This window comes from Electrophorus electricus, chromosome 22 (assembly GCF_013358815.1).
Source record: "Electrophorus electricus isolate fEleEle1 chromosome 22, fEleEle1.pri, whole genome shotgun sequence".
In the NCBI taxonomy this organism is placed as follows: Eukaryota; Metazoa; Chordata; class Actinopteri; order Gymnotiformes; family Gymnotidae; genus Electrophorus; species Electrophorus electricus.
In genome coordinates, this window is record NC_049556.1 from 9,931,040 (window position 1) to 9,950,678 (window position 19,639).

General features: G+C 42.8%; 3 protein-coding genes across 9 annotated transcripts; 1 reads left to right on the forward strand and 2 right to left on the reverse strand.

Moving 5' to 3' along the window:
• Window positions 1-3,402, forward strand: tuba1c (tubulin, alpha 1c). Its single transcript, XM_027011920.2, has 4 exons — window positions 1-109; window positions 1,663-1,885; window positions 1,980-2,128; window positions 2,217-3,402. Exons 1-4 carry the CDS (start codon window positions 107-109, stop codon window positions 3,195-3,197), a joined length of 1,356 nt encoding a protein of 451 aa, XP_026867721.2. The 5' UTR covers window positions 1-106; the 3' UTR covers window positions 3,198-3,402.
• Window positions 3,403-5,930: 2,528 nt separating this feature from the next.
• pmelb (premelanosome protein b) lies at window positions 5,931-10,661 on the reverse strand. The gene is given in 11 exon segments (XM_035521748.1): window positions 5,931-6,007; window positions 6,199-6,404; window positions 6,492-6,591; window positions 6,876-7,001; window positions 7,183-7,308; window positions 7,490-7,837; window positions 8,089-8,250; window positions 8,492-8,632; window positions 8,959-9,105; window positions 9,292-9,405; window positions 10,607-10,661. Coding segments are annotated over 11 exon segments (1,602 nt in total).
• A 2,688-nt stretch (window positions 10,662-13,349) lies between these two features.
• ccnt1 (cyclin T1) lies at window positions 13,350-19,635 on the reverse strand. Of its 7 annotated transcripts, none has more exons than XM_027011944.2 (9): window positions 19,448-19,635; window positions 18,490-18,571; window positions 18,259-18,387; window positions 17,372-17,432; window positions 16,538-16,600; window positions 16,337-16,382; window positions 15,955-16,118; window positions 15,728-15,798; window positions 13,350-15,622 (listed from the first exon to the last, which is right to left on the reverse strand). In XM_027011944.2, the coding sequence occupies exons 1-9, from the start codon at window positions 19,615-19,617 to the stop codon at window positions 14,273-14,275; spliced, it is 2,136 nt and encodes a 711-aa protein (XP_026867745.2). In that variant the 5' UTR covers window positions 19,618-19,635; the 3' UTR covers window positions 13,350-14,272. The 7 variants fall into 7 exon arrangements, with proteins under 7 accessions (XP_026867745.2, XP_026867743.2, XP_026867740.2 ...); XM_027011942.2 differs by having other exon boundaries at window positions 13,350-15,655; window positions 19,448-19,617; XM_027011939.2 differs by having other exon boundaries at window positions 13,350-15,655; window positions 15,728-15,837; window positions 19,448-19,617.
• Between the last annotated feature and the right edge of the window lie 4 nt (window positions 19,636-19,639).

Genomic DNA, 19,639 nt, shown 5'->3' on the forward strand with positions numbered 1-19,639 from the left:
CAGCGACCTCGGATGGTGCTGGATCGCGACGGTATTCTAACGCATTGTCAGCGTTGCAGCGTCTCGCTTTTGAGTTTGCAGTTACCGGTTCATCCTCCGAAGAGCAATGGTAAGTAATTTAGTTTTCCTGGGTGACAGTGGTCGAACCTTTTCCTTTGCTGTCCGGCTTTCATTTAATTTAAGAATCATTAGATTCGAACCCAAAGGCTTTAGCGGCTTTTCTATGAGACTGGGCGCGCCTTTTTCTCTAAGATGGAGGTAGCGCCTGAAACAGAACGATACAGCATGTCTTGAGAGAAAGAAACATCGTTTTAAACTAATATTATAACGCTTCAAATTTTGTTTAGAGGGTACCGATTGACTGTTACATCTAAAAACGTCCAACCTTTCACTCATTGTTTTTCCTCTAGGCAGCGATGAGCTTGACGCGTTTATGCCAAACATTGTTTATAGCCCAGTTACAATTGCTTAATAATAGTGAACATACACTATTCTACCTGACCCTCTTTGTTATTCAGAACCGTAAGGTGGATAATAATCTTTGCGAAACCACAAAATATATTTGGCTTATCATCTCTGCGGATCTGGACACAATATCTGACTAACACGACACTTGATTATAGATATGTTATTCATAAAATATTGCGAGATTCCCCTTCCTTGTTCCTCCTTTGTGATAGTACCTTTGATAATGGAATTTGTGCATAATTGGGTTTTATTGCCCCCTTAATTAAATCAACCTTTTTAAAGTTAGCTAATGGCATGATCAGTGGTTGTTGTCATTGAGATAGAGGCAAGAATATTCTTGAAATCTGCAACCACCAACCCCCCCCCCCCCCCCCCCCCAGGGAAAAGACTGGGTGGAGAGTCCTACAGTTGTCTGCCAGACCTTTATGTCTGGTATGGCAAGCCACTTCCTTGCGGTCGCATTTGACAACTGCTCATGTCCTCAAGGGATGTAACATTCCTGTTTGAGCCTGGTTGGTTTGATGTTCGTCATGTTTACGGTACACCCAAAAAATGCTCTTGTTGCCTCTGCGCATGTCATCCTTTGTTCTGTTATTCCACAAGACGATGGAGGATGCATTTAACTCGTCATGTCAAAGATGCAAATATTCCCTTCAAGGAGGATGTTCCTCTTTTTTTTTATATCTACAGTTGTTAATTGCGGTATCCATAAAAGAGGGGTAAATACCCCCCCCAAAAAAAAGGCATATCAGCCATTTTTTTCTTGTATGACAGTGAGAGGCTTCAGAAAAGGGGAAGGAACAGTGAGTCCTCTTTTATGAGAAATCCCTGATTTGCAGCATTCGGTCAGTTTGTCAGCCTGTGCTGAATTGTGCCGTGTGGGTGAGGCTCAGTCCTGGCACAGTTTCTGCTGCATCATTCACCATGAATAGAGGGTTTTCTGCAGAACAACCCTGCACTTGTTAACAGGGCATTGCGTCATCAATGGTCCCATATTTGCGTATCAACCAAATTGGATATCAACCAGAACAATCTGAAATGTAATTTTAACTTTTCCTCTTTCCTTCTTCTTACCTTTATTCTCTAGGCTAGGAGTGTCATTTTGATTTAATACATGATGGCTCATGCTATAAGTTAATTATAGTTTAATTAATCATTACACTTTCTTTCTCTTCTTTCTCACTCTCACCACAGCGTGAGTGCATCTCTATCCACGTGGGTCAGGCTGGTGTCCAGATTGGCAATGCCTGCTGGGAGCTCTACTGTCTTGAACACGGTATCCAGCCGGATGGGCAGATGCCCAGTGACAAGACCATCGGAGGAGGAGACGATTCTTTCAACACCTTCTTCAGCGAGACCGGCGCTGGAAAGCACGTCCCTAGGGCTGTGTTTGTGGATCTGGAGCCCACTGTTATAGGTAGGGTTGTGCTACTACATAAATCTAATGAAACAGAACTCATTGACCTCAACTATGTTCAGCTCCTTCATCTAATTCACGTTTGTGTCCCCAGATGAGGTCCGTACTGGAACTTACCGTCAGCTGTTTCACCCAGAGCAGCTCATTACAGGAAAGGAGGATGCTGCCAACAACTACGCCCGTGGTCATTACACCATTGGCAAGGAAATTATTGATCTGGTGTTGGATAGGATCCGCAAACTGGTACGTGTTTGTGAATGATCTAATGGAGCAATCGAGCAATAACATTATAGAGATGTCCTCCTTTTACTGACAGACTTTTTCTTTGTAGGCTGACCAGTGCACAGGCCTCCAGGGTTTCCTGGTCTTCCACAGCTTTGGTGGTGGCACCGGTTCTGGTTTCACTTCCTTGCTGATGGAGCGCCTGTCTGTTGACTATGGCAAGAAGTCCAAGTTGGAGTTCTCCATCTACCCAGCTCCCCAGGTGTCTACTGCTGTGGTGGAGCCCTACAACTCCATCCTAACCACCCACACCACCCTAGAGCACTCTGACTGTGCCTTCATGGTGGACAATGAGGCCATCTATGATATCTGCCGTAGGAACCTTGACATTGAGCGCCCCACATACACTAACCTCAACAGGCTTATTAGTCAGATTGTGTCCTCCATCACTGCCTCCCTCCGATTTGATGGTGCCCTCAATGTTGATCTGACTGAATTCCAGACCAACTTGGTGCCCTATCCCCGTATCCATTTCCCCCTGGCTACCTACGCCCCAGTGATCTCAGCAGAGAAGGCTTACCATGAGCAGCTCTCTGTGGCTGAAATCACCAATGCTTGCTTTGAGCCAGCCAATCAGATGGTGAAATGCGATCCACGTCACGGCAAGTACATGGCTTGCTGCCTGTTGTACCGTGGTGACGTGGTGCCCAAAGACGTGAACGCCGCTATTGCCACCATCAAGACCAAGCGCACCATCCAGTTTGTGGACTGGTGCCCCACTGGTTTCAAGGTGGGCATCAACTACCAGCCCCCCACTGTGGTTCCAGGTGGAGACCTGGCCAAGGTGCAGAGGGCCGTGTGCATGCTGAGCAACACAACAGCCATTGCTGAGGCCTGGGCTCGTCTGGATCACAAGTTTGATCTGATGTACGCCAAGCGTGCCTTTGTGCACTGGTATGTGGGTGAGGGTATGGAGGAGGGAGAGTTCTCCGAGGCCAGGGAGGACATGGCTGCTCTGGAGAAGGATTATGAAGAGGTTGGTGTTGACTCCATCGAGGGTGAAGGAGAGGAAGAGGGAGAGGAGTACTAAATCGCTCAGTGTAAAAAAAAAACAAAGGGAAATTAAATGGTAGACCATTATTTACACGCGATATTCCTCAAGTATCAAGCGTAAAATCTACTAGAAAATGTGAGCAGTGTAGTATTGTTGGTAATCAGTATATTTGTCTTTGCTATTTGCCAGTGGAAGATTTGCAAGTGTAACTGAATAAATTGATTCACACAGATGGGTAAAAGTGGTGTTTTTCTTTCTCTTGTCAGTGATGGAATATGGTAACATTTATTTTTGAAATGGCAAAATAATGATTTTTGATACACTGTGTGCACAATTATTGGTCAAGTTGTATTTTTGAGGATTAATTTTATTATTGAACAACAGTACTCTCAGTTAGTCCAAAATGTTAAACCTCAATCCTGAATATTTAAGAAAGTAAAGGTGAGATTTCGGGTTTCTTAGGAGAATATGTATGCATGCATAATTGTTGGGCGACTATTAGTGTGCAGAATTATACAACTAAATGAAAAATAAGTGAGATGGGGGAAAATTTCAATGTATTTCCATTTGATAACGTGAGAATAATAAACAACTCAACTTACAAATAAACATTTGACATGCTGCTGCTGGCCCCCCCCACCCCAACCCCACCCCCCCACCCCCACCCACCCCACGTGACCAATATAGCCACCTTTCTTTTCAATAACACTGATAAGCTTTCCATTCATGGAGTTGTAGCCTCCCAGACTCTAAGGTTTTCCTTCACAGTAAATATCTGTTTAAGGGCCCACAAGTTCTCAATAGGGTGTAGGTCACGTGAGGAAGGGGGCATGTCATCCTTCTTTCATCTTTAAGGCCTTTACTGGCTAGCCACACAGTGGAGTCCTTCACTGCATGCAATGGAGCATTGTCCTGCATAAAAATCATGGTCTTCTTGAAAGATGCAGACTTTTACTTATACCAATGCTTGAAGAAAGTGTCTTCTAAAACTGGCAGTAAGTTTGGGAATTGATTTTGAGTCCAACTTCAACCCGAAAAGGTCCAAGTAGCTCATCTTTAATAATACCAGCCCATAGCAGTATCCCACCTCCACCTTGCTGGTGTCTGAGTCAAAGTGGAGCTCTGTGCCCGTTACCGATCCAGCCACGGGCCCGTCCATCTGGGCCGTCAAGGGTCACTCATCAGTCCATAAAAGCTTTGAAAAATCTGTCTTCAGATATTTCTTGGCCCAGTCTTGATATTTCAAACTTGTTTCTTGTTCAGTGGTGGGCAGGTTTCTAACCTATTTTACCGGCAAGGTTGTTATGAGTAAATGACAAAGCACTTTTTTTTTTTAAAGTTGCTCTGGATAACAGCGTCTGATAAATGTCGTAAATGTATAAGTTTCAGCCTACTTTACCTTGGCCATGTCTCTGGGTACTAAACACCTTGTATTTCTGGGCACTCGAGGTAGGTTGCAGTTCTGAAATATGACTACTGAATGATAACAGGTTCCTGGTCGCTTCACGTTTGATTCTTCTCAAATCTTTGGCAGTTAATTTGTCTCTTTTTTCTCAACATGTTTGTTACCACCCTGTTCACTGTAACAGAAGTCTTTCCTCTGAAAGACATTTTTTTTTACCTTTCAGATTGTGTTAAATCTCTTTTTTTGGCCAATTTAGCTATCTAATAATTATGCACACCTTGATATAGGGTGTCGATCTCCTTAGGCCACACCCTCCCTCATTACACAAATACACATCACCTGATACGCTTAAACCCAATAAGCATTCAAGTTTATACAGCCTGGAGTTGGAAAATACGCATACAAATGGTGATATGGTCAAAAACACATTGTATACAGAAAGGAAACGCAGGCGACATGCAGATTGCTGGTATTAAGGCCGTGCTAGGTGTGGGGAGATGTATCACATTCAAACTCCCAAGGGGTGGGGGGGTGTGTGTGTTTTTGCAATATATGCGATAGAGTGCGCCCTCTTCTGGATACGTATGAGATAGAAAGTAGTTCAAATGCTGTAATTCTGACACATTAAAAACGTAAATGTGGCATGTAGCATATGAAGAAGACTCGGAAGAAAGTAACATAATTGTAGCTAAAGCAGAGGTAGTAAAAACGTCATTGTAGTACACAAGGTTCACAAAGGTCTTTGTAAGCATGTTTAGAAGTGCATCATAGCTATATCAGTAACACATCAATTTTGAACTAGGTTGTAGAAGGTATTTTCACTCAAATGACTGCATGAAAAGCACTTAAAAAAAATGTAAGATATAAAAATCAAACCCCTACTGGAAAATTCCCTTGTGTAAACTTTTCTTACACATTTTGAAACAACCACTGAATAGAATATGCTGTAGCCATTGCGACTTATTCATGCCAATCTGTGTGGAAGAATCATGCAGTGGTGTGTAAGAGGCTGCCTGTTGACCAGGCTCCAGAGTAGAGCAGTGACTGACCTCCTACGTCCATGCACAGACTGGCCTGTGGGAGGACCCTTGGCCCCACATGTGCCTGATGGGAGCAGTTGGAAAATGTGTGCTTCAGTGGACATACTCATTTACCTATACATTTACCCGCAAATGTATAGAGAGAGACACTGGAGTTAAAGACCCTCTTGTGAAGTAGGATGCGCATGCTATTCACAAGTCACGTCAAATTTGTCATTCAGAAACCCAATATGGAAAAAGTGTCATGGCAACTGCAGCTGTTCTGGTAAACCTGCACTTAGTGTCATGGCAACTGCAGCTGTTCTGGTAAACCTGCACTTAGTGTCATGGCAACTGCAGCTGTTCTGGTAAACCTGCACTTAGTGTCATGGCAATTGCAGCTGTTCTGGTAAACCTGGAACCTGTTAATCACAGGTGAAAATTTCTTTTATTATAGTGGTTCGTGTTATTTTTTCCCTGTTCTCAACCCAACATACACTTTACTTTCTTTTAAAAAAAGGATATGTGATCATACTTATTCACTGAAATGAAAGAAAGAAATTAAAATTAAAATTGTTAATAAAGTGTTCAGTTTTCTGATACTCCAACTCACTGATAATTATGTTCACTCTGGCACTCGAGACAGCCAAGCTGACATCATTAGTCATGGATACGTTCAGGCAAAAAAAAACAGAATCATTGAAAAAGTGTCGGAGGACCAGCCGGCAGTCTGTGGACGGGCTCATGGCACTGCAGGTGGTCTTGACTGGGAACAGACAGTCTGCATCGGCTACCACGGTGCACACCTCCGTAAGCAAGCTGGAGCCAAACAGAAAACAAGGTATCTGAAGCAGGGCATTGTGCGCTCTGTCATGTTTGTGAGCTTGTTTGTGAGCTTCTGCACACCTTCCCCTGCAGGTGACAATAAATTCCACGGCATTCTGGTCCGGCTCCTCCATCAAAAACACGCCAGCTGCCTGAATAATCTCCACACTCTTGATCCCCTCTGAGAACACATCAATACCTCATTAATGGCTTTTTTGTTTGTTTATTGAAATTCAGAGAGAATAAGCCTTTTATGATGCATCACCTCATTTTTGCCTTGCTTCTGGGTGTGAAAGAATCAAAGAGAAACAACTTGTCTGGCAATAACTAAACTTAAATGACCTGCATATGCGCATGCTTTGGGCCTTCTTTTACTTTATGGAAAATAATTAGACCCGTAAGCCATGAGCATCATTATTTGTCATAGCACGCAAAATGAATACTTGCTTAGGCTTAGTAACTCACCAACAACTTCAAGTTCAGTGGCAAAGGACCCATAGCGGTATATTACACAGTCTTCCTCAGTATCTGGTGCCTAATGTTTCTCAGTAACAACAGTGGTTTGGGATCTCACAGCCTGTCTGTCTATTACTGCAGTAAGATGTGTTGTGGAACAAAATAGTGGCATTCTCTACTCACTCAGACAGCATTAATGGACAGGTCTAACAGGAGATATGAATGCATGTTTGTGCTAAGGTGAGGTACTAACAACCAGTGGTAATTGGTGTGTTTTGGGGGGCATTAAACTGTTGTTTGGAAGAAACCTCTGCACCAAAGGCTGGTATGGTTGTAATGATAGTGGTGGCATCAGGACGAGAGGCCCCTATGTTCTGAATTGGAACAGAGGATCCTGTCCACTTGGTCGAGTAAGTCGGGTTCACGGGGGTCAAGGCTCTACCTGTGGTCATGCAGAGGGCACAGGTACAGACACATGTCCATACATATGTGACTTCTTAGCTGTGCTTTCTATCTTAAACTTTAAAAGTTGTATTACATTTTCTATGACACACTACAGCACAAATGAAACATGAATATCACAATGTTAACTGCCTGGGACCTACTTTTTGAGTTAATCTGACCAGGCCAAATAGGCATCTTGGAGGGGGCAGCTTCAGCAGTGAGGCCGGTGTTGCTGGGACTGTTCGGAGGCGTGTCGCAGGCCGGATCCGGAATGGCCGCCTGCACGACAACCCGGGGCTCGAACGACCCGCTGGCAGTGTACGTGTGTATAGAGGTGAGCTCCCATGTGATGGTGGTGCCGCTGCCATCACCGAAGTCCCAGTTAAAGGTGATGTCAGAGTTGCCCAGGTAACCACTGGGGTCGTGTAGGTTGACGCTAAAAGCCACAGGCTGGTTTTGGATAAATTTATGATCACCCCCGTCTTTATCGCACACTTGTGTAAGAGTGACAGCAAAGGGAATCTGATCTGTAGAAGCAAAGAGATAAAAGAATAACTGCTAAATGCACGCTGTAAATGAACCAAACAACCAAATGTACAAACAATTGAAGAGCAACTCCATAGTCAGTATTTTAGAATATTGCTTGATAATGCACTATGGAATGGAAAATTAAACAAATGCAAACAGTATTAGAACAGTTATTCCTATTTTGATCAAAAGAGTTGTGTTGTAAAACAGGAAACATCCTTCCTGTCTGGAGATGTGGATTCATACTCACCGGTGATGCAGAACTGAGTAGATGCGTATCCAATCGGAATGAATTTGTCCTTGTTTCTGTAGTGATAGATAACCACCTCCATTAAGTAAGAACCAAGAGGAATGTCTTCTGTGTTGATTGTCAGAGAGGAGGAAGGCCCATCTGACACCTGCCAGTACTTTCCTGTGGAATCAGAAGACATGCCAACAGTAGGCACACAGCATCAAAGGTTTTGATGCTAATGAATGCTAATGTGTAATCATGAGCATTATTTGTTAGCCACATCAACCAGAGAAACAAATTTTGAACACCAAGTTTGTCTTAGCCAATTGATTAAATGGAAAAACTGTGTTTGACATTCCCTTTAAATTTGACATTCCCTTTAAACATTTATTTAAGATATCAAAACTGCTACGGGACCTACCACAGGTTTCCCACACAAACACAAAAGGTGGTTTCTTGTCCCCATTCTTGCAGAGTGGAGAGCCATCTGGGAACACCACATTTTGTTTATCCACAGAATTGTCCTGAGGGTAGATGGGCTCCCCCACACGATGCTGGGCACCTAGACAAGTTAGAAAGTGAATTGTCATGACTGAGTACACAAGAGTTTACAAAGAGTATTGAGGCATAGGAACATCAGAGCTGCTCAGTCATGGCTCCTCAAGTACTGATGCCTGCAGGTTTGCCATCCCACTTTTACCCAGAAGTCAGGTGTAATGACACGTAGTCAGTCGGCTGAATGGATTGCTCAGTGATTACAAAGACCTGTGTAAGGTCTTGATCATAGACAAAAAACCAGGGAGTTAGATGATAGACACAGAAGCAACATTCTTTGTTTTGCTGCATAATACCGTACACATGTATATGCCATGACACTGTTAGACATACCATTAACAATGCAGTTTTTCACCCATACAACTTGCCCATCTGGCAACTGCACCTGGTTGGCTGGGAAGAGTATGTCAATACCGAAGGTAATCCTAGCACCAGTCAGAGCTGGCTCGTCACTGCTGACCTCAAACTTTACGCCACCACCTGTGGGCATAAATACTGTTTGAATCTTGCTGTACTACTTAGAACCCCCCCCCCAAAAAAAGATGAAAGCTATAGGTAAATAGAGAAAAAATATTTAACAATGTACAATTTAAGTGGAGATGTATGAAAGAATATATCAAAAAAGAAAAAGCCTTTCTTTCATTTTCACATAGCAACGGACTGCACCTGTCCAGCTGTTTTTGTAACGTGGGTGTCCTTCTTTTCACACTGGATATAACGTTGTGTTCCATGACTGGTATCGTATGAATCTAGCTTTGTCCTGCCTTCTCCAGACTTGTTCTTTAACACAAAGAATTGCAGGCTACAAAGGGTTTATACCCCTTCTTCTGTAAAGATGTGAACACATGTGATGTTTAACGAGTGTTAAACCTTCCTGAGCTGTAATTAGATGTCCCATCTCATCAATAGGCCATGGGGTGCAGCAATATGTACTCTGATGCTATTCTCTGCACATTTCTTGCAGACCTGCTATGACGTGGCACTTAAAATCTTCATCCAGAAGGCCTGTAAGTCTTCCTCAATACTATACATGTGACAGTTAAAGGAGCATGTAACTATACTTTTGCCTGCACTGTGGAGTTAAGGGTATTAATAGATCCAGTTAAAGATAATTTAAAAAAAGCTCTGATTACATCATTGATAAGTATTGGTCTAGGACCATTGGTACTATAAAGTACTGATAGAAATTCAGGAAACCAAAGTTCTAAGATACTGGGAAATATCACTACAAGATAACCTGTAACATTAATATTGTAATAGGCAGCAATTCTTGACATAAAATTAATTTGAACTATTTTAATTTTTGCCAGATGTAATCAGCCTATGATTTCATTTAAAATGTTTTAGCCCAATTATTATTAAAATGCCTTCATTTTGTTGTTGAGTGGACTGTCACATAGAATGTATTACACATAATAGATGGCTGTCCCTCCATCCCGCTTCGTCCACTCTACAAACCCACAAAGGAGGGTAATAGTCTAACTGTTTTTGTATTTAATAGTGCTTTCTAAGTATAACAAGGTTTATCAGTACTTTTCTAATTACTGTCGCTACTATTGATAAATTCATGTCAGTGAACTGAAAATGTTCTTATTATCTATAATGAGAAGATGTTGAAATATTTAAACATAACAACCCTGCACCCATTACTGTGGTAACAGCAATTATAGTCCTTATAATTTTTCTGGAAATGGCCAAATATTTAATCAGAGCCTCAACACTAATCCTGCATTGTAAATGGAATTTACATTAAGCAGATTGCTTATGTCGTGTGGCACTAAGCCTCAACAGATACTTCTAAAACTCTAAACAGCATTATTCTAATCATTATAAATGTTACGTCCTTAGCTAATCTCTTTAATCCCCCCCTGTGCAGAACAATACAAAGCAAAATGTCTTCAGTATAATGGATATAAAATACATGTGCAACAGATCTAAAATGCAATGTGCACAAAATATAAATGTACATATATATACTTACCTGCCAGTGTCACTGAAAAAGAGATCAATAAAACAATTTGTGTAAGAAGCTTCATTTTGCTACTTCACCCTTTATGCTTTTAAAAAGTAAGCAAAGAAGTATTTCTCTTTATATAAGAATTCTCCTCAGCTCTGACATCAGAGACTGAATATAACAGGCCACTCCCCAAAATGCAAGACCTTGCAGGAGAACTCTCTCTCTCTCTCTCTCTCACACACACACACACACACACACACACACACACACACACACAGACGAAGAGAGAGAGAGAGAGAGAGAGAATCTGCTTCACAATGCATAGCAGTTATATTCAATAGTAACAATTTTAATAATAAACAGGTTATTGCTTAATTCAAAGAGCTTTGTGGTGGGTGCTTAAACTTCACCTTAAGGTCACTTTAAGAATAAAGGACACTAAAAACAAATAAGTGTACAGAATGCATTTAAGTGATATCAAATTTGCACTCCATTAGCTTGCTGACTTTTGGGCTGTCCCATGCCTTTGTTTCTAATAGGTCAGTGGTTACAAGCAGCATTAAATGGTCATTTCTATCTTTCTATAAATACTCTACAGAAATTACTGTAGTAAGCAGTGCATTGACATCTTGGGTATCTGTGCTGAGCGTTTATGCACGCATGTTCAACATTAGTCTAGCAGCTAGGTTGGGTGAATCACAAGCGCTATAAGCTGTCAGAGAAGTACAATAAAGAACAAAGGTGCCTGTTCAGATCTGCTTTTGACTGTAATCAAACGTGAATGTTTGTGTCAGCACAGCACTAGAGCTTTAGAACCTGATAATGAGACTGTCCTGGCTCCCAGATGGTGGAACGAACTTGCAGTCTTCAAATGCAGACAGAAGACCCACCCATCCATCTATTTGTGGAATATTTAAATGACCACTGATCCTGCTCCTATGTTGACTAACTGAAACGCTAGTATGTATTGTAGGGTATTGTTTACTGCACTGATTGTTGTCTGTTATAGAGCTTATAATGTGTTTTGCACTTCTAAGCATCAGCATTAATCAACAGTATTCTAGTTCAATGGCATCTTTATATTCTAACCTACTGTACTGGCTAAGATGCATTCTGTCAGTAAATGACAAAGCACCTTTTTTTATAAGTCACTCTGGATAAGAGAGTCTGCCAAATGCCATAAATGTAAACCTTCTCCAAGCTCTGTGTTCATTTGAAGTGTTTTATATTAGCATCACTGAAATAATTTCAAATTAATTGGTAATTGTATGGAAAATATTTGTCATCCATCCATATTTAGATGGCATGGTGAGTTTATTTATCTGTGAGATTTGGGGAAATGTGCACACATTAAGTTTTCAAATTTTCAGGAACATACCCATTTAACTTGGGGATAATTCAGGGCAACAGGGTTAGAGATTGTTAGGAGTCCTTAATAGGTTTATCCTGATTTGGACAGTAATGGGGATTAATCAGTTAATAAAACAAAAAGTCACACATTGAGGCTAACGCAAAAATGCCAGGAATGGCAAGTTAATCAGGATTGTTCAGGCACTTGACATTTTTTATCCAGAATCAAGCTTTGCCACTTACTAATGCTTAAACATTCTAAATGCACAGAAAGCATTTGTTTCTCATAAAACATTTATTTACATGAGAGTATATCAACCACGTTTATAAAAAGGAACAAAGTTCACAAAACGCAATCCTTAAATTCTTCTGCCAAGAAATTCTCAATTAAATGCAAAACCTGAGAGTTCATGTGGTACCACTGAACATAGAAAACATTATGCACATTTAATAAAATAACTTTTTTTCTTCTTCAGACATGAGTGATTTGAATTGCTTGAGACCTAGATATTGCCTTTCCTCATTCACACAATACTGAGCTCTTCAGACCATAAATCAGACGTGACGAAAACCTTCTCATATGACCCCTTAATCTCCAGCACCATCTAGAAGTTCATTGAGGAGAGTAAGGAGTAAGGTCTTATTGTTGGTAATGAGTAATGGTGGAATATAACCTACATCCCAGGCCTCGGAGGAACGAGGATTATTAATACTCTTAAACTGACCAATGCATCATCAGCAATAAAAACAAGGGTTAGTTTAATGCCTTCTAAAATGGATTTGTTTGCAATGATGTTTTGCAACGCTTCAAACACAAAACCCAGAAAGTAAAACTGCATTAACAATGATGCAAAGACAAAAAAAGGATGAGCCCCATCACATCTCAGAACATGGACAGACAGAATTTACTCACTCATATATATATATATATATGTGTATATATATATATATATATAAATACACACACACACACACACACACACACACACACACACACACACACACACACACACACACACGCACTTTAAAAAAACAAAACACCTTTAGCATTTACTGTAAAAATACATGATTGCAAATTAAATATGGTGGCTATGTATGGTGACCTCTATCGTGAGCTACATTGCTGTGCACACAAGTACAACTCGGGTAGGCATAAATGAATCAGGTTATTTGAATATGGTTAGGAATTTGTGGTACAGAAACGCTTTACAATTGGCTTACCTCTTGCAATTGCCAACTCGATTCTTGCTTTAAAAGTCTGAGGATGTCCCTGAATGCAGGACAAGTGAATCCTGAAACTCTTCTCATACATTACGCAGAAGGTGCAGATATACAAAACAGATGTGCACAGTTTCATGCTTATCATTCCCATGTGTGATGGCTTAGGTTCATCACAAAAACAGTACAGGAGTTTAGATACTGTTCAGGCTCGTATTTAGATGAAATGTACACATGTAATATAATTCAGTTACATTTTGAGCATGATTTTACAACCATTTAAAACAATGACTGCTTCCCACCAAATGTCTACACAATTCTAAAACCATTAAGTTTCCCTACATATAACATTCTCATCTTTTGTTTTTTTTGTTTTTAAAAAAAGTAAAAATACTGCATGTCCATTTTAACCATCTACATAATTAATACAAAAAGTGGACAATTGGGAAAGGGGAGGGGGCAGTAAATAATTGACTAGTCAAATTTTAAAGTCACATTTGATGCAAATTTGGAGGTCATATTTCAGATTTCCATTCTCTCAATTCCATTAAATTTACACAAGATGCAAATAGAGGAGCAGGCTAAAATAATACAAAAATAAATCCAGGTTACTTCCAAAGCAACGACCTCTAATTACATTTCGAAAAGCTATAATAAATATCAGTTTAGAAAAAAAGAAGACACTAATGTCAGCAAGTCTGAAAAATCCATATGTAAAACAAACACATTTCATTTTTCTTTTCAATAGTTACACTCAAAGAGGACATTGGCCAAACAAAAGGTCCCCATCAGTCAATTACATAAATTCCATTATTCACTTTTTTTAGACATACTGTATATATAAAACTGACATCAAAAATAGTATGTACATTTTTTTTTTAAATAAATAACATTTTGCTTTTGCAATTTTTTTTTTTTGCTAGATTTTGCTTTATTTTAAGTTATAACCATTATTGCCACATATACAGGTGTATATGGAGAGGGCAAGCCAAGTGATAAAATAAGCTAAACCAGAAAGGTACACATTTAGTGGTACATTACTTTGCTGTCAATCCATAGGAGTGGGGGCAGAGCCTTGGAAGCCCAGGACCAGTGGCGTGGTCAGCGCTGAAGACCGGGGATTCATTTGGGCAGTGGTGGCATCTGTGGGGGTGGTTCAGAGGGGAGGGGTGGAGGCTGGGCGTTGCCTCCTCGTGAGCCTGCGCTGTATCTGTACTCTCCATACTGGGAGTGGTAGTCAAACATCTGAGGCTGGGCAGGCTGCACACCCTGGGCACTGAGCAGCGAGTTCAGCATGTCAAACGTGTCCTGGTACTCGTTGGACTGGCCACCGGCAGCCGTGCCGTGGCCGTTGGTGTCGGCCTTGTCGACTCGGGGGTGCGAGTAGCTGCTCGGGTGGTGCGAGAGGCCCAGCGGGGGCGGCATGTCGGCGGCGTGGGCCAGCCCATGCACAGACGGAATGGGCAGCTGGTAGGAGTTTCTGGAGGATTTGCCGACTTTGGATGGGTGGGAGCTCGCCGAAGGCTCCGAAGGGTGAGTTCGCTTTCTGGACGAGGAAGATGAGCCAATTCTCATAGAGTCTCCTGAGACCTTTTTGCTACTCGCAGAGGCACTCGCAGAGCTAGAGTGTTTGTGTGCTGAGGAGGAGGAGGAGGAGGAGGTGCTACTGGAGGAAGAATGGTGGTGGTGGTGGTGATGGTGGTAGTAGTGGTTGGAGCGTTCTCTGTGCTTCTCCCTGCTCTTTCCCTCTTCTCCCGAAGCCCCTCGCCTCTCTGGCACTCGGATGCGCACTTTGATGTCTTGCTCGGTCCCTCTCCCACTGCCGCCACCTTGGTTCCCCCCTCCACCCGGTTGGCCACTCCCAGGGTGGAGGCGCACCTTTAGGGAGCTGCGGTCCTGCTGCCGCTCCTCCAGCGGGATCTTCAGGAGGATGGGCGACGGGTTGCCCGGCTCCGAGGGGCCTGAGTGGTGCGGGCCGGTAGATTGCTGCTGCTGCTGGTGGTGCTGGTGGTGGTGGTGGTGTTGCTGCTGCTGCTGCTGCTGCTGCTGCTTCTCCTTCCGCTGCTGGCCCATGAGGGCCTGGGCAGCCGTGGCATACTCCCGCTTCACACAGGCCTCCATGTTCTCCAGCTTCTTCTTCTGGGCAGCCAGCTCGTCGGCATGCTTGGCGCGGTACTCGCTCAAGCTCAGTGACACCCTGGTGGGGGCGGGCGGCTCGTGGTTGGGCTGCTGCTCCTTGCTGCCCCCCTGCCAGGGTTGGGAGCCACCTGCTGAGCCCCGCTCCTTCGCGTCAGAGGGGCCAGCCGTGCCAACGGAGGAGGAGGAGGACGACGAGCCGCAGGGAGGGGCGGAGAGGCTCATGAGGCCAGCCAGAGAGCTCCCAGAAGAAGCCATAGAGATCATGTTCATCATGGCCTCCGTCTTGTCGCCCTCTTCTTGGACCTTTGGCTTTTTTGTTGTCTGATTTGATGCCTGAATGGAGAAAATGAAATGGCCTAACTGGTTCTGGGGAATGAAACGCAAGTAAGTAATTGGCACAAATAAATGAAGCCAAACTCTGCAGCCAAGAGGACTTACTTTCCAGTTTCTAATTCGTTTTAAGCGGTTAGGTGTCTTTTCCAAAATCTGTAGAAACTCATGAGTGAGCTCTGTAAAACAATTTCCAACATGCTTTGAGCTCAAAAGAACTGAAAAACAATATGACAGGCAGAACCCATTCAATAAGTAAACACTGTACATTTTTACATAACTAATAAAAAGTGCCCATAATAAAATTACAAGGTTTTACAAGCGCCTTAACATACCATCCAGCAGCTCGAGAGTGACTGTGGGGTCGACATACTCCCACCAGTGCTTGCTGTCTGTGGACACAGGGATTTCCCAGTTGGACCATTTACAGGCCAGATGAATGCACACACAGGCAACCACAGGCGGGCTGTACTGCAGGCAAAATGTGGTCAGGTGCAGACTACATTGATGGGTTGATCCACGGTAAAACAACAGATGAAATGGGGGGAGGGGAAAGAGAGAGAGAGAGAGAAAGAGAGAGAGACACAAAGAGAGAGAGAGAGAGAGTGCTAATTATCAGAACGGATTGTGACAGTGCATAATGCAGACAGTAACAACACCGAAGCTGTAATCCTGTATGAGTGGAAAAAAATTGGTTTTGTACAAGAATTAACTCACCTGTTGGTTGCCATAAAGTATGACGTCTGTGCCAAGTCCTTACTCGCTGGAACAACAAAACATGCAAAAACATACCAAATGAAATATTTTTACAAATAAGCATGCCAATATTCTTCACCTATGCTGAATGATGAAAATTTAAATTGAATGTGAATATACTAAAGAGCTTAAGACAAACAAACAAAAAAAGCTGGTACTTACCTCGCACAAGCTGGGTGCATTTGACCACATGAGTGTGAGGATGATCGATGGTGATTTCAAAGGCTGGGGTGACAGAGCAGGGGAGAAACAGAGCGACCAGTGAGAATCAAGATTACATACGGCAGTAACATTTTCAAGCTCGCTAAACGGCTAGCAAACAGGCCGGTGTAATACGATGTAGCTCACTGGGTGTGGACTGGCTAATCGATTCGGTGAGCACACAATGTGGCTTGTCGCTGTGCACTTGTGCTCATCACATTAGGGCAGCCCGATTAGGGCCCGGTCGGAGACGTGCTTTTTTTGTTTTTGTTCTGTTTTTATTGAGTGTAATGGAGTGCTCTGACTCTTCACTGACCCTAGATAGGACAAATGAGTGAGTGAGTTAAGGACAGAAGACCTTTTTCCCCCTCCAAATTTACCACAATATTTGAGCCACTCTTCCTGTCAATCCCAGATGTAACAACTCACGGGATGAGCATACAATTAACAAAAATGGAGGCCAACTAATAACAGGATATTCTGGATGTGTGTAAACACAAAAGTGTGCCAGCCTACATCTGTGACTGCACAGAACAGAATGGCTCAAAAATTCACTAAATGGTACAAAAAAGAGTGAAAGCACACACAAAGAGGGCTGCATTGCCAGGTTGACATGGAAACAAGGAAGAACTGAAAAAAGGTGAGGCAGTCGTAACCATGGCTGTTTACAAGGAGCTTTGTAACGCTCCGGCTGACTCCTGGAACTCTGCTGTGGACGGGAGCAAATGGGGTTAATCAGTGCTTCTCTCTAACGTGCTTACTCATAGACCCACTTTTTTACCATTCCAAACTTACCAAGGGTCTGGAGTATAATGCTCTCAAGAATGACCAGGTCTTGGGCTTGTTGCAGGTAAGTCTGAGATCGAGAGGACAGGCAGGTTACTCACAGGGTCTCATGCTCTCAGATCACTCTCTCTCTCACACTCCCTTACCGCAACTCACAATTACCCTGCTTTCAAGCCAACCAAAACTTTACGATAAACAACTCAGTCCCATCACGTCAAGTCAACGCATGACAGTAAGAGGCAGAACCAGAATACAGATATACATATAAGATCGGTAAGGCTGTGGTAACAGGCACACAAACAGTCAACCCTAAGAGGAAGAAAAATCAGGAATTAATCTTTCAAAGCAAGAATTAGCACATAGCCAATGTCTCAAGGAAAATGGGCACACGAGGTTTAGTGAGTAACTTGGAAGTGTCAAAGCTTTGCTGCAGCTTTTGACAGCCAATTGCTGGGAAGAATATGGGAGTTCCACACCCTGTTCAAGGAAGAAAATATGAATGGAAATAGATCAAACATGTGTAATAGTGGTCATTTTACACCAAATTTGAAAATGTGGTTTGCAAATATGATTAGCCAAGTAATTAGAAATAAAGAAAAGGGTGTGGACAACTGCGGAATTTAGAAATTAGAACAAGGTTATTGTGTGTGACGGCATTTAGGCTAGAAAGAATAACTGCAAAACATCTACCAAACATTCAGCCACAATCAGCCAAAACAAACCCTGCCGACCAAATTCAACCCAAAACGACGAGCGATACGCTTTCAAAGAAGTTTACGGGAAACGACATATCCATTACAACCCATGTTACTTATACAGCTGTTTAAGACAGAGATCTCATATTTATACACACATTCCAGCTATCTTCAAAAGAAAACTATCTAGGGAACACTTACATCACTCCTAGTGTCTGGAGAAGGCTCTTGAGGATTGAGACATGCATGGGTCACCTTAATCACATGCTCCAACTTGCGAGGCTGCTCCTCAACCTTTGCTGCTAAGAAGAGTGTGGCAGGGGCAATCACCTGCGTCAGAACATAGTACCCATATATAATTTTGCACCCGTTATGGCCAACCTCAAACTTGCCAGCAGATTCACTTGAACATGCTTATGTAGTGATACTCACATTACGGTGGAAGCGTGTAAAAGACTGGATCATGTAGAAACGATGCATGTACACAATGGCAGTGTTAATAGTAAGCTGCGATCTGTTCATCAGTGGTTAAGGACTGCAAATTTCCAGGAATACTACAGACATGCAGTCAATACAAACATACTCGTTGCTGTTATAATCAGAAAAAAATTGCAAGCCAATAACTACGAAGAAAACTAACAAACGCGCTAAAACGAAAGCATAGCCAAAGCTTTGTTGCTGTCGAAAGTAACATCGTTTCTGACTGAGGCAGCAGGTTTAACAGCAGACCTGAAATAAACGTTGCTTTCGGTTAAACTATACTGGGTCCTATGTTAAACAAAACAAGCGATTTTGGAATTTTAAAAAGTCTTACTATCGTTGAGGATATCTAGCTAGCCATAGCTATGCCTTCGTCAAATGGCCAACAACCAACGCTAGCGAGCACTGTAAACTGTAACTGCAGAAACAAACTGTGACCCGCACATACAACGCGGAAGGTCAGTCACAGAAATGACTGTTATGGTAACTCACTCTAATGCTGAGCAGACAACTGCTGTAGATAACGCCAAGCCAACGCGACAGGGGAGATGATGCCCCAGCACGGACTACGGCTATTGTTCTGTGGCCTCAGAGTACAACTTGCACAAGGCCCCGCTGGCGTGAGGCCTACACATCCCACAACCCTCCGCCAGAGCTAAGCTAGCCCAGCTAACATCGCCGGCCGCTCAAGGAAACCGCTATTTTTTATGTATTAATACACGTGAGTTTGTGAGTTTAATGTTGACTGAAATGTATTTTCTACAGTAAAACCCACAACAGCCGGCCGGGTGCCGAGGCAAACGGTCCAAGCAGACCGCCCGACCGGCTTGGGGTGCATAGCTAGGCGTTAGCACGCAGGCTAGCGGGTTAGCCCGCTCGTCATCGACGCCTCAGCGGTGGAAAAAGATACACGTTGAGCCGCTGTCCCATGTCCTGCAGAAGATTAGCAGCCTGCTGCCTGTACGACAGCTCTTTGTCGGGATCGAGTCCCGCTCGACGAGACGGACTGTTTTCGATCTGTTCGCGGGTGAAGTACCATTTGTTGTTACTTGCCGAGCGAGAAGAAAACGAAGCCGCCATTACTAAGAAGGACAATATTTTA